Below are 14,053 nucleotides of genomic sequence, written 5' to 3' on the forward strand. Positions count from 1 at the left end.
GGGACTGTGGTAGGAATGGAGGGCAGAAGTGGGCTCTGAAGAAGAGTTTCCCCCAAGGTCACAGTCTTAGCCATTTCCTGCATCCAGAACCCTGCCATCTGGATGCAGAGGCGCCCCCACCCCATTAGTCCCAGAAACCCCTTCAGGTGCAGAAAAGCTCCCCCACCCCTGCCCAAGGCAGGACCTGTACTTGAGGACTTCAGAAAAAAAGGAGACTTAAAAGCACACCCGGGGACTTCCCGTACTTCCTCTGCAGGGGCACAGGTGTGATCCCTGGTTAGGATACTAAGATCCGCATACCCCACCACATGGCCATAAAAATAAAAGACACTCAGCCAAGGTCAGAAATAACATGTAACAAATATGTTCACTCTGATCTTTTGAAAACTTTCAGAAAAACAGAGAAGATTCCAGAAAGTAGAAAAGCAATTTTGAAAACTCCTCATCACCTAGGTTTGACAGTTCATGTTTTTCCGTATTTGCTTTGTATTTTTTAACTAAGATAAATTATTGATCTCATAAACTATCACGCCAAAGAGTTCACCTCAAGTCTTTAAAAAATAAGGACATTATTTACATAACCACAGTTGAATTAGGACCCCTACAAAAATGAGTAACAAGTCCTTAGTGTCGGGTATTAGCCAAGCCAGCCTGAAATTTCCCACTGCCCCGATATGGGACAGCTGGCTCTTTGGATCCAGGATCCCATCAAGGTCCACATTTTTGTGACAAAGAGGTGACAGCTCTTTGGACTTTTTTAATGGGTGATCTGTACTTGGGGACTTCAGGAAAAAAAGGAAACTTCGACACCCAGGCACTTCCCTGGTGGTCTGGTTTTGTTGAGAAAACTGGTCCCCTGGGACACTTTCTGGCTCCGTCTGGTGCTTCTTGTGAGGTCAGTGAGTTTGTTCCTCTTAACCCCTGACTTTCCTAGAACTGGAAAGGCTCCGTGAGATTCAGTTACATATATGTGTCCCAAAATACCTACTTGGCGGCCAAGGCTGTGCACTTCCCAGCGCTGCCTCTGATGAGACACATGAAGTCTGGTTGTTCCCCAGCATGACATTTTTTAAAATCCTGGTAGAATACACATAACAAAGCTTACCATCTTAACCATTTGTAAGTGGACAGTTCAGTAGTGTTAAGTAACATTCACGTTGTACAACCGAAACACTTCATGAAAACGGAAACTCACTGCCCGTTAAGGCCCCCACCGTGCCTCCTCCCCCAACCCCTAGCAACCACCTTTCTACTCTCTGTTTCTATGGATCCGACCCCTCTCGGACTTAACCAAGTGGAGTCATACAGTATTTGTCTTTTTGTGATGGGTCTGTTTCATTTAGCACAATATCCTCAGGGTTCATCTTTATTGTACCTTCTTATAGAATCCCCTTTCTATTTAAGGCTGAATAATACTCCACCATGTATATAAGCCACATTCATTTACCCATTCATTCTTCACCCATTCATCCATCCGTGGCCATTTGGGTTGCCTCCACCTTTTGGCTGTTGTGAATAAGCTGCTCTGATGTATCTGTGCACGTATCTCTTTGCATCTCTGCTTTCAGTTCTTTGGGGTATATACCCAGAAGCACTGGATCACCCCAAATAATATTTTTACTTAAAACTTGCCTTACTCTAAAAATAATATGTACTCCTCGTAGAAGTTTGTGGAAAATCCAGAAGAACATAAGAAAATAGTACTTTGAAAAAAAAATTCAACATAACTTTAAAAGCAGCAATATTTTAAATAACTCTCTTTTTTCCTTCTTCTAAATTAATCTGTGCACATTGTACGAAGTTCAGAAAATATTGACAACTACAAAAGAAAACCATCCAGGAGAATTCTGCAATTGATACCATCACCATTAACATTTAATACATTTTTCTCATAGCTCTATCTCCCTCTTCCTCACCATATGTGTTTCTATATATATTTTCCCTTTTTGGAAATACAAAATTGGGATCATGTCTTATATATAGTCTAATTTCCTTATCTTTGCAACGTGATGTTATATAGACTTTTTCTAAACCTAAAAGTACTATTTAAAAAAAAAATTTCTCTTTGAATGATTGGAACAAGGATGTTAATTTTCTGTTTTATGCTTATGCCTAATTTTTAAATTTATTTTATTGTTATTCAGCAAAACCCAAAAAGCCTCTAGCCGCAACCCCCCAACCCTCTCCTCCCCTCCCACACTAACCTTGGGGGAACCTTTGCCCCACAAGGGACACCTCTGTGTCCACCTCTATGACTTCTCTGGTAGTTCAGATGGTAAAGAATCTGCCTGCAGTGCAGGAGACCTGGGTTCGATCCCTGTCTCGGGAAGATTTCCTGGAGAAGGGAATGGCAACTCACTCCAGTATTCTTGCCTGGAGAATCCCATGGACAGAGGAGCCTGGCGGGCTACAGTGCATGGGGTTGCAGAGTCAGACAGGACTGAGCAACTGTCACCATCACCTCTCTGACAGGGTGGAAGAGCCATGGGTGGGCAGAGTCGGGGTGCTCACGCTGCTGGAAGTCTGTGCCCAGGCCTCAGGCAACATCACTGGAATAAGGTAAGTTCAGGAAGGAGGCCCCTGAGGTTCTTTCATCTTTTCATGACCACTGGGATCATCCCTTATGTAGCCATTGGTCTCTTGTCCTCTGGTGTCATAGCTGGGTCCCTAGTGGGTTCTCTGGGTCCCCAAGATGGCAGGAGCTCCTGGGACCTATGTGAGGGGCTACACATATTCCCAGATGGCTCAGCAGTAAAGAATCTGCCTGCCAATGCAGGAGACTTGGTTTCAATCCCTGGGTTGAGAAGATTCCCCTGGAGAAGGAGATGGCAACCCACTGGACTATTCTTGCCTGAAGAATCCCATAGACAGAGGAGCGTGATGGGCTACAGTCATGGGATCACAAAAGAGTTGGACACAACTTAGCGACTAAACAACACCACCACACATACTTGCTGGGACTTGTGCAGTATTTAGGCAGCAGTGCTGGAGAGAGGAAGGTAGCCCTAGATCCAAGACAATGAGCTGTTAGGTCCCAGATGGACACTGCTGGGAGTCCATGCTGGTTGTCTGGAAGTGGCCCCTGGTGACAGCAACGCACACCATGGCTCTATGACCAGAGGCACCAGAATCCCATGGATTAGCCAAGAGCAAAGGCTTTGGTGTCTCGTTGGCCTATGTCTGGATCCCCACTGGGTCTGGGAGCTGTCGGCTGAGTGGCCCAGTCCCAGCACAGCCTACAGGGGAAGCTCCCGTGGACCTCATGCTGACCACCCCTTCCCTCCTCAGCATCTCCGAGACCCAGAAACAGCTCTGTATCCAGCTGGAATTTCCCCATCAGGAGAACCCAGAAGCCGTGGCCCTCAGGTGGGACCCAGTACCTGGGACCCCAAGAAAGAGGTTGAATGGTGATGGGGAGGGAGAGGAGGGACAATGCTGCTTCTTACCAATATTTCTCATACCCCTACTCAGAATTCTTTGATGCCTAAAGTCTCTCCGTGGCCTATGAGACCTAGCCTGACCTGCCTCTCCATGCTGTCCATCCCCACCCCAAACCCTGGTCTTGGCTCCAGCCATCCCCGCTAGCTTTCAGTCCTCAAACACCACCTTTCTCCCTTTGATCTCAGGGCCTTTGCACAGGCTGTTCCCCCCAACTCAGCATGCTCTCTCCTCTCTTTCCTTCTTCATCCTTCTTCCTCTGGCTAACTCAATCCCATCCTTCAGGTTTCAGCTTGAATGCCACCATCTCAGGGAGGTCCCTGCAACCACCCAGACTTAGTCAAGTCCTCCCTTTATCCACTCTCATAGACGCCTGGGCTCACAGCTCCTCTGATCCATATAGCACATTTATGGAAACTAAAAAGTCACCTCTCTGGGGTGAGTGCAGCCCTGCATGTGTACACTGTGAGGCATAGACCATGCCTGGATCTCAGCCCCGACTCACTTCCTTGGTTGGACCCCCCTTGTGCAGTGAACAACCTGCACAGCCGTGCCGGGCCCCCATATGGACCTCTCCTTCACAGTACTTCCCATGGTCGACCGGCAAATTGTGGGACCTTATTTGATTAGCGTTTATTTACCACCTTCAGACACACTCCTTGTAGGCAGGGACTGAGTCCTCAATACTGACCCAGGTGTTTACAGACAGCTGCTTCCCTCTCCACCTCCAGGCTGGCTCACTGTGACCTGGGAACCCAACAAAACCTCCTCGCCAGGAAGTTGATGGAGACATGTGCCCGGCTGCGGCAGCTCAGGTCAGTACCCTGAAACACTGAGGCCCTGAGTTCTCTGGTCGACCCCAGTGCCTGCTTCAGGCCATAGGTGAGAGGTTGGCCAGGGCAGGATGGGGATGAACAGAGCCTGGGGCCATGCTAACCCCGGCATTCTTGCTTCTCTCGTTGGGCCAGTGGGGGAGAGCCCCAGGGTGTCAGAGGGGAGTCCTGCCCCATTGGGAGCTCCTTGGTGGGGCCTTTCCCCTCGCTTGGCCTCCCCATCCCTATGTTGATCCCTGAAGTGTGTTCAGCCTGAAATCTTCTGGAATATGCTTGGACCTTTTCAGTTTGTCCCAGGTGAACCTCTGCGATGCCAGCTCTCTGCTGCTGCAAAGCCTCCTGCTGTCCCTCTCTGAGCTGAAGAACTTCAGGTATGTGGACAAGACTTTCACTCAGGAACACCTCTTTCATCCCCCACCCCCATACTTCCTGTTCCCTCCAACCCTGGGCTCAAAGGAGCTCCGTGTCCCCCTCCCATGGCCTGGGACTCCACACAGCCCTGGAGATGATGCTCGGGTGCATGGTCATCAACATGGCCACGTGGCGAGGAGCAGTGCCTTGTCTGTGCTCTTTCTTTTTCTTTTATTATTTCAAAGTAATTGCAAACTCAAAGAAAATTTGCAAGAAGACTGAGAAGAAGCCCCGGAGGCCCTTTTCCGAACTTCGCCTTCCATCTTTATTTTCTCACGTTTGCTCTTTTCTTCCTCCCTCCTCACCCCTCCCCTCTCTCCGCCCCGCCTCCACTTTCTTTATCTGAACCATTTGAAAGTAAGTTGCATAATCATGCCTCTTGACCCCTAATATTTCAGTGAATTTCCTAAGAACAAGAACATTCTCTCCCCTAATCCAGTAAAAGTATGAAATTCAGGCAATTTAACATGATACCCTACTGTTACCTAAACTGCAGTTCATATTCCAGTTTTGCCAATTTGTCCCAGTCATGTTTATTGCTTTTTTTTTTTTTTTCAGTCCCAGATTCCATCCAGGGTCACACACTGTGTCATCTCTCTTTAGTCTCCTCCAATTTGGAATGTGTTCTCAGCCCTTTTTTGTGTTTCATGATACTGTCACGACATTTCTACGCCAGTTATTAATGTTTTGTATCAGAACGCCCTTGTGCTTGGGTTTCTCTGCTGTTTCCTCCTGCTTCGGTTCCTGCCTCCGGGGCAGGAATATCACAGAGATGCTGCTGTGTTCGTCTCAGGAACATATCACGTGTGCCACATTGTGAAGCACATGATGTCTGCTTGTCTCCTTACCCGTGATGTTAACTGTGATCGCCTGGTTAAGGCGGGATGTCTGCCAGGTTTCTTCGCTCACAAAGCTACTGTTTTCCCCTTTGTAATTAACCAATTGTCTGGTAGGAAGACACTTGAAGACAATGTAAATATCCGGTTCTCCCTCAAACTTTCACTCACAAATTTTGGCAAGCATTGATCATTCCTGCCTGAATCAAATATCAGTATAATGGTTGCAAAATGGAGCTTTTCTAACTGTCAGTTCTCTTTTAAACCAACTGCATCAGGGGAAGTTCTCCTGTTGGTGCCACTATACCTTTAAACACCCTCTCCAGTACTTGCTATGCTTTTTTGTTGTTTAAGTAAAGATGCAGGGCTCGTGGGAAGTGAGGGTAACTAGCTAGATTTTACACGCTATGCCTGATTATGGCAGACATTGTGAAGTTGCTACTTGAATGACTGTGGTTTAAAGAACTATTCAACTTGTCTATGTTCCTGCCTCCAACCTGTATCTTGACTTAATGATTGCCTGATGGGAGAGGTTTATGGAGGGAAGGTGGGTCCCCTCCCACTGCCCCAGGAACCACTCCCCACCCCTACCTCCCTGCCCTCTGCCACTACCATCAGAGCTCCCAGACCCAGAGCTCCTCTCTGACCTGCTGCCTTTTGACCTCCACCAGGCTGACCTCCAGCTGTGTGAGCTCCAAGGGGCTAGCCCTCCTGACATCTGGTCTGAGCCATTGTCACCTTCTGGAGGAGCTAGAGTGAGTCACGGATTGGAAGGGTCTGGGAACCCAGCTGAGGGAAGGGGTGGAGAGGACAGTTGGGCCTTTGCTAAAGTAGGTGGTGGGACTTCAGACTATTACTTTTTTCCCTGATGAAGGCCAGCAACTCTGAGTGTGGTTTAGGGAAGGCTGAGCACTGCGTTCTTGGTCCCGACTTTATCAGTCACTCAGTGACCTTGAACGAGTAACTGTGCCTCTTTAGACTTGGACTAGACTTAGTCTAGAGTAGACCTACAGCCTCATCTGTAAACTGGGGCTCATCACCTTTCTCTGCCTAGAGTGGTGTTGGGTACAGAGAGAGCTTAGAGGCAGAAGGTATCATTGAATGTGTGTGTGTACGTGTCCCTCATCCCTGGCTTCTTCCTCTGGTACAGCCATCATCCAAAGCACCCTTTCTCAGTTGGGTCAGCTATAACTACACTGCGCCCCTCCTTGGGGACCCCTAAGCCTGACCCTTGGGGCCAGGAATGCCCCCATGGAGCCTGGCTAGGAAGCATGGTCTGGGACCTGCAGACCCAGAGCTTGTCTCCTAGGGGTGACTCAGAGGGTGTGGAGGTGCTGATGAGACAGCTCAGCTCCAGGGGCTGGGCAGGCTTTTCTAACCCTTATCTCATGCTTGGTCCCCTCCAGCTTGTCTAACAATCAACTTGGAGACGAGGGCACCAAGGTGTTGTTGGGGGCTCTTGAGGGCAAGTGCAGGCTGAAGAGACTTGAGTAAGTGGTGCTGGTTAATGGGGGTGGGGGCGGGGGTGTTGGGAGCGTGCCTCAAAACTGTTGTATCTCTTATGAACACGATTGTCACTGTCCTCAATGGACCCAGGTGAGCTGAACACCCTCCCTTTTTACTTCCTTACCTGGCTCTTGAGTGTTAACTAAAATACTTGCTCATAAGAAACAGAACACTCACTCAAAGCAACCCAACCCAGAACTATATTAACTCATATCATGGAAAATGACAAGGCAACTGACTTCAGGCTTGGCTGGATCCAGGTTCTGTATTTGTTCCTCTTTTTCTTTCTTTCTCTGTCTCCCCAACTTGACTTCATCCTCAGGCAGTGTTCCTCATCTGTAAAACGGAGATGATTGTGTATCACATCATCTCTACATGGCCCTTAGTATGTGCTCGATATGTGGTTGCTCTGTTTACCAATCAGTAGTCTGGATCCAGTGTGATTCAGCATAGAACTGCTGCCTGGATGACCTTAATCATTTGTACAGAGAAACAGCATTTGAATTTCCCAGTGCAGTTTTGTTTGTACAGTTATTTTTTAAATACTGCGTGGCTGTCTTGGAGATCACAGGTCATTGCCGAGCACTCGGGGTCCATGTTGGGGACCCAAGCCCACTATGCTAAGTCCTCCTGTGGCCTCCTCTCCTCCAGCCTCAGCCACCTGCCACTGGGCGGCTCCACCCTGGCTGTGCTCACTCAAGGACTAGGCCACATGACACTCCTGCAGAGCCTCCGGTGAGTGACCCCACGGGAGTGAGTGGGGGGCATGCTGCCCAGCTTTGCTGGGACCACCCGTCCAGGGAAGCCCTGGGGCACCTTCCTGAGAAACTCCATGGCTCCTGTCCTCAGGACATTCCTGTACCCTCCCAGGTCAGTGTCACAGCCTTTCACTACCCAGGTGGCTCAATGAGTAAAGAACCCGCCTGCAATGCAGGAGACGTGGGTTTGGTCCCTGGGTTGGGAAGTTCCCCTGGAGGAGGAAATGACAACCCACTCCAGTACTCTCACCTGGAGAATCCCATGGACAGAGGAGCCTGGCGGGTAACAGTCCATGGGGTTGCGAAGAGTTGGACATGACTGAGCGGCTGAGCACACACACATTCAGCCTCCTCCTAGAGAATGGCCAGAAGGGGCTAGGCCCAAGTCCTAGGACAGCCCTCCATGTGCACAAATTCATCCTGTGTTCTTGTTCTTGTTTCTGATTCATGATGTGGGTGGCCTAGATTCTGCATTTTAAGCTCCCAGGGGATGCCCATTCTGGGGGCCACTGACCCCACTTTGAGCAGTGACAGTCTAGTCTCAGAGCTGATGACCTTGATATTCTACCCTGTGCCCCTGGCCACTTTGATAAACAAATAGCCCATGTTCTTTTTGTGTAGTCTTTCAAAACAGGAAATATTGTAACTCTAAACAAACCCAAGACAGGGTGGAGCACGTAGGATATGAGCTCAGAGAGTTTGGGGGACCAGGTCATTTCACCCTAAATTAATTCACCTAAAGGAGGCTCCCTAAAAATTTGCAAAACAAAAGACAGCAAAACAACCCTCAGACTAATACTTTGAGTCAGCTGTTTCGTTTGGTTCCCCACTGTCCCTCCCACCCCCATCTACCCTCCCCCACCCCCGACCCCCATCCCCTGCTACTCAACAGAGGCAGGGTGTGGTCAAGTGCAGAAAAGACCATAAATTGAGTGGGTTAAAGGAAAAGCCCACTATTTGTATAGATTAGAGTAGGGTGAGTTGTGAGAGACACGTGATATTGACATTCAGGCCAAGATCCCCAACTTGAGTGCTGAGGCGAAGCCTGGCCAAACCAAAAAATGAGGCTACTGTTCCAGGCCAACGGCTCTGGGCTTCCATTTCCACCTTGCCTGTGAGTCCCTGGGAGTCTGGCCCATCACAGCTCGTCCCTGGGCCTCTGATTTCTCATCTGGATATTGGGTACAGTCTGCCCACCTTGCCCATTCCCATCCCCTGAAAGTTTTATGACTGGTGTTTGAGTTCCTGGATGTGTAAAGGCTTTGCAGACTGTAGAGTGCTTAGCACAGCACTTGCAAGTGCCTTTACTCCTGACTGAGGCCTCTTGGCCCTGCTTCTCCAGTCTGAGCAAGAGCAACATCGATGACGTCGGCTGCTGCCACCTTTCGAAGGCTCTCAGAGCTGCCACCAGCTTGGAGGAGCTGAGGTGAGTTGCCTGTCCCTCCCCCAGACCGAAGACAACTTTGGCAGGGGCAGGTGACAAAAGTAAGGGGCTCCTTGAGGACACTCTCCACTTCTTAGTCTTGTCCCCTTCACCCACTTCTATACTGCATAACCCCAGACCCAGGATCTTGGGAGACCCAAAGATAGGATATAGGATATTGATTGCAGCGAGAAGGATTTAGGTCAGACACCAGGGGGATCATCCTAAACAGAAGACAAGAGTTTGGAATCCTCATCCAACATAGGGTGAGGGGACTTACCAGTGTGGCTTGAGGCCCTTTCTCTAGACTCCAGCCTCCTCTTCTGGGATGGAGATGAGATGGGTGGCAAGCTAACACTTCCGGTTCTCCTGCTGTTCTCTCCCCAAGCTTGAGCCACAACCAGATCGGAAACATCGGTGCCCAGGACTTAGCTGCTGTCCTGCCGGGGCTCCCTGAGCTCAGGAAGATAGAGTGAGTGGCCAGCCCTCCAGACAGGGGCCCTTGGCAACCACGCTATGGTCTGGGGAGACTGTGGCTTCCTCCCCTAACCCTAGTGTTCAGGCAGTGGGGCTGGTTACCTCCTGGCACTACTGATTCAGGGACCTTGAGCCAGCCAAGCCCCTGCTCCTCTCTGGGTCTCTCTGCCACATCAGTGGGTGGTGGGGGTGCTGTGGGTGGTGGGGGGCCCAGCGGATGTGGTGGGGTGAGGGATAAGGGAGTCGAGAGTCTGACATCTGCCCCTGTTCAGCCTCTCAGCAAATGGCATCGGCCCAGCAGGCGGAGCGCGGTTGGCAGAATCTCTCACCCTTTGCAGGCACCTCGAGGAGTTGATGTGAGTGTCTGCCCGGGTGGGCTGCCCTCTGCCCTCTGTCCTTGTGGCCCACCTGGCGCTCGGGTCCCCCACTAGACACAGGGCAGGGGTCTGGAGCGGGCCAGCCTGGTGCTCAATTTACTCCCCTCTCTTTTTCCAGGCTTGGCTGCAATGCCCTGGGAGACTGCACAGCCCTGGGTCTGGCCAAGGGGCTGCCCCAGCACCTGAGGGTCCTGCAGTGAGTGGCCCCTGTCTGTGGTGTGTGCAGGGTTAGCGGGAAGCTCTCCCCACCCCCGCCAGGAGCACTAGGGGATCAAGGCCCCATCGCTGAACGGCCCTGCCGTAGGAGAAACTGGGATGTGTCCTGGGGCTAGCTGCCCTACCTCTGAGGCCGGGAAATCAGGGGACCCAGCCTAATCCAGACTCAGCCACCAGCCTTTGGCCAAGCCCTTGCCCTTTCTGCGTCTCGGTTTCCTCGTCTGTAAAAGAACAAGGATCCCAGCTTGGTGTACCCTGTGAGCCAATCTCTGAGGGTAAAGGAGGAAGTGCCAGCAAAGGGCTATGCAGGAGCAAAGCACCCCACAGCATGGCCTCGGCACTTTACAGTGTATGTCCAGGGTCTCATCTGAGCCCTGTGAGACCGCGATTTCTACCGGCTCCATTTTCCAGGCAAGGGAACTAAAGCCAGGGGAAGTATGGAAAGCTTACCCTATTACCCTATTCATACATGGAGGAGCCAGGCCTTGAACTTGGGATCTCAGATCCCAAAGCCAGGGCCCCTTGATACCCACCCATGTCCTGTGTTGGGGGAGGGGGGTTGGGGTGGCAGTTACCCAGAGAGGGTCTAAGGTCTAGCAGTGCAGCCTGAGACAGGCTGAGGCTGGGGGGATCCAGCCCCTCCCAATCCCCATACCTGCCCCTCCAGGCTGCCCTCACCCCTTCCCTTTCCCCAGCCTGCCATCCAGCCATCTGAGCCCAGAGGGGGTGCTGAGTCTGGGCCAGGCCCTGGATGGATGCCCACACGTGGAAGAGATCAGGTGAGTAGGTGCCCTGGAACCTGGGCAGAGGGACAGGCCGGGGAGGGTCTGGGGCTTCTTCTCAAGGCTATCTCCCCTGCCCTGCAGCTTGGCAGAGAACAGCCTGGCTGGAGGGGTCCCGCATTTCCATCAGGGGTTCCCAGTGCTCCGGAAGCTTGAGTAAGTAGCCTGCTCTGACCAGCTGGGGTGCTGTGGCAGGCAGCCCTTCTTTGGCTGAACTTGACATCTGGGAAGGCTTTCGAAGTGACAGAGACCTCAGGTGTAGGGGGAGCCTGGGACAAAAAAGGGGGGGGCACTTTCTTAAGACTCCCAGCATGTTCCAGCCCCTAGCCACTCTGCTCCCTCCTGCTCTGATTGCAGGCTGGGGCACCCCTGACTCAGACACCTCCATCCCATCCCCTTCTTCTCTCTAGCCTGGTGTCGTGTGAGATTGACAACCAGACCGCCAAGCCCCTCGCCGCCAGCTTCGTGCTCTGTCTGGCCCTGGAAGAAATCACGTGAGTGCTTGGGGGGCTAGCCCAGAGCTGGGAAGAGCAGCCACCTGGGGGCCTGGTTCCTTCCTCCCTGGAGACCTTCCCGTCTTGCATGGGGAAGGTCATTCTTGCTCAAACCTCGTCTCGAAGAAGCTTTAACACTTGAGCTGCAAGTGTTGTTGGGGACAAAGGTCCCCAACCTTTTTGGCTCCAGGGACCAATTTTCTGGAAGACAAGTTTTCCATGGACTGTGGGGGTTGGCAGGGGATGGTTTCAGGATAATTCAAGCACATTACATGTATTGTACACTTTATTTGTATTATGATATCAGCTCCACCTCATATCATCAGGCATTAGATCCCGGAGGCTGGGGACCCCTGCTCTAAGCCATTCAGCCTCTCCCCCTGTTTCCCCAGCTAAGGAGGGTGGAAGGGAAGGTGGACCAGATGGAGATGAGCTAGATGGTCAGGACCATTCCCCCTGACTCTCCCTTTGGGAGGCATCTGGATGGACCACCCCACCTGGTTGATGGAGTCTTGATTTTCAAACCACCTGTTGGTAGTGAAGAGTGACTGAACCAGCAGGCCCCCTGACCTTCCCCCTGACTGTGTCCACCTCTCCCTTGGCAATCAGAGGTGCTTGGACCTTGGGGCCTGGCAGTATTGCCTCAGAGATAAACTAGACTGCCAGGGCCAACCTGGACCCCTGAGCATGGCAGAAGAAAATGCGATTTCCTTAAATAAGATTTTATAAGATTTTAGGCTTGCATCCTGAAGATTTTAATTCTTCTCATTTCTTTATACAACAAAGAGAAAGTCTCAGATCAGTGCTAACTCACCCAACACGGGTGATTGCCCCTTTTAGCCAGCAGGGGGCAGACTACAGGGTCAGCACTTCCGGAAGGACCCAGGTTCCAGTTAGGAGTGAATGCCATTGTTTGCCCTCTTGCTATCCTTGTGACTACTTTCTGTTTAGGGTCCCCAACACAGGCTTCTCATTCATAGTAGTGATAGATGTTTCTGAAGATGAATTTCTTAAAGTGAATAAAAGAGGGGATAGAGGACTGATTTAAAGAAGAATGTGAAACAAATAATAATACAGGTGGTGCATGGATGTGGCAAAGTCAGGAGGGAGGCAGGTGCATGGTGGAAGCTTAGATCCTGATGTTTCCACAGTCACGTGTCCTGAACTCTCAGGACAGCCAGCTCCTAAGCTGTCTGGGTTCCTGTGGGATGACCAGCTCGGGAATGGGGTTGGGGGAGTAGGGAGGAGCCCTCTGTGCCTGGTACAGTCTTCAGGGAGGGCACACAGGTCCCCATCAGGCACCTCTCTGGTGCCTGCACAGCACCCCCTAGCCCTCCCCATTGCCACCTTGTCTCCCCCTCACGGCTCTTCTTCTGCTGACTTTTGGACCCCTCCCCACCCTGCAGGCTGTCCTGGAATCTGCTCGGGGATGAGGCAGCTGCTGAGCTGGCCCGGGTCCTGCCGCAGATGGGCCGGCTGAAGAGAATGGAGTATGATGGGCACATTTGGGGAAGCCAGAAAGGAGTGAGAGGACCAAAGCGGGCCCTGTGTCCTGGGGAAAGCCAGGAGGCCACTGGGTCAGGCCCCTGCCTCCAGGAAGCCCTCCTGGACTTCCCCACTTTGTCCATTAGCTCTCCTGTGTCCCAGTCTTCAGCCTTCCCACTGGACTGCTGAATGTTGAGTTCTCTAAGCAGATGTGTGGGGAGCCTGTGTCCCCCAGCCTTGCCCCGGGGAAGAGACATAGAGAAGGCCCCTAGGCCATCCCCTCCCCATCTCATGTCAATCTCTTTCCCTTTGTTGTCCATCCGGAAGCCTGGAGAAAAATCAGATCACAGCTTATGGAGCCTGGCTCCTGGCTGAAGGGCTGGCACAGGGATCTGGCATCCAAGTCATTCGGTAACAGGGCTTGTGGGGGCAGGGCTGGTGGGGGTGGGGTGAGCACACCAGCCCTTCAGTGTAAGAGGACTTCCTGTAGGAGGAGGCAGGACCTGGATTGGGGGTTATCAAAGGAGACTTGGACCCACTCATCAGGGATTTGGCAGCAAGCAGACCTGGATCAAACCCCAGCTCTGTCAGTTACCAACTGTGTAATTTCACATCAATAACTCAACCTCTTTGAGTTTCAGTTTCCTCATTTGTAAAATGGCAGTAATGATAGTATCTACCTCCGAGAGCTGCTCTGCAGACTAAATGATCAGATTAAGCCCCGAGCACAATGCCAGGCACATAGTAAGCACATAACATGGTAGCTGGAATCAGGGCCAGTTGTACAGGTTGTGTACTGCACCAGGGCACAGCATCTAAGGGACACCACTCACGTAGTAGAAGTATTACATTCCTAGTGGTAGTGAAGTGTCTCTGTCTATAAAACTCAATATATTACAACAGTTTCAGACAATGGAAGTGGTGTCATAAAGAAGGGGAGCTTTTTTCTCATTTATACAATGTGTCATATGAGCATGGCTCTGGGGAAGAGGCTAGCTTCTGGGGAAGAAAGTGGAG

General features: G+C 51.3%; 1 protein-coding gene across 7 annotated transcripts in view; it reads left to right on the plus strand.

The window, feature by feature from the left end:
• The window catches only part of NLRC5 (NLR family CARD domain containing 5), a 93,437-nt gene that overhangs the window by 78,019 nt on the left and 1,365 nt on the right, over positions 1 to 14,053 (plus strand). For 2 of the 7 annotated variants that reach the window (XM_019979618.2, XM_070770600.1), the window contains exons 34-49: positions 2,473 to 2,559; positions 3,289 to 3,366; positions 4,170 to 4,253; positions 4,559 to 4,642; positions 6,190 to 6,273; positions 6,925 to 7,008; positions 7,676 to 7,759; positions 9,125 to 9,208; positions 9,594 to 9,677; positions 9,955 to 10,038; positions 10,178 to 10,255; positions 10,971 to 11,054; positions 11,142 to 11,213; positions 11,468 to 11,551; positions 12,958 to 13,041; positions 13,364 to 13,447. In XM_019979618.2, coding sequence (XP_019835177.2) covers positions 2,473 to 2,559; positions 3,289 to 3,366; positions 4,170 to 4,253; positions 4,559 to 4,642; positions 6,190 to 6,273; positions 6,925 to 7,008; positions 7,676 to 7,759; positions 9,125 to 9,208; positions 9,594 to 9,677; positions 9,955 to 10,038; positions 10,178 to 10,255; positions 10,971 to 11,054; positions 11,142 to 11,213; positions 11,468 to 11,551; positions 12,958 to 13,041; positions 13,364 to 13,447 — 1,323 coding nt within the window. Of the gene's footprint in view, positions 1 to 394; positions 454 to 2,472; positions 2,560 to 3,288; positions 3,367 to 4,169; positions 4,260 to 4,558; positions 4,643 to 6,189; positions 6,274 to 6,924; positions 7,009 to 7,675; positions 7,760 to 8,793; positions 9,209 to 9,593; positions 9,678 to 9,954; positions 10,039 to 10,177; positions 10,256 to 10,942; positions 11,055 to 11,141; positions 11,214 to 11,467; positions 11,552 to 12,957; positions 13,042 to 13,363; positions 13,448 to 14,053 lie in introns of those variants that run through there. The other 5 variants (XR_011561486.1, XM_070770602.1, XM_070770601.1 and 2 more) reach the window with 5 other exon arrangements.

The sequence above is a fragment of the Bos indicus genome, chromosome 18, assembly GCF_029378745.1.
Source record: "Bos indicus isolate NIAB-ARS_2022 breed Sahiwal x Tharparkar chromosome 18, NIAB-ARS_B.indTharparkar_mat_pri_1.0, whole genome shotgun sequence".
Classification (NCBI taxonomy): domain Eukaryota; kingdom Metazoa; phylum Chordata; class Mammalia; order Artiodactyla; family Bovidae; genus Bos; species Bos indicus.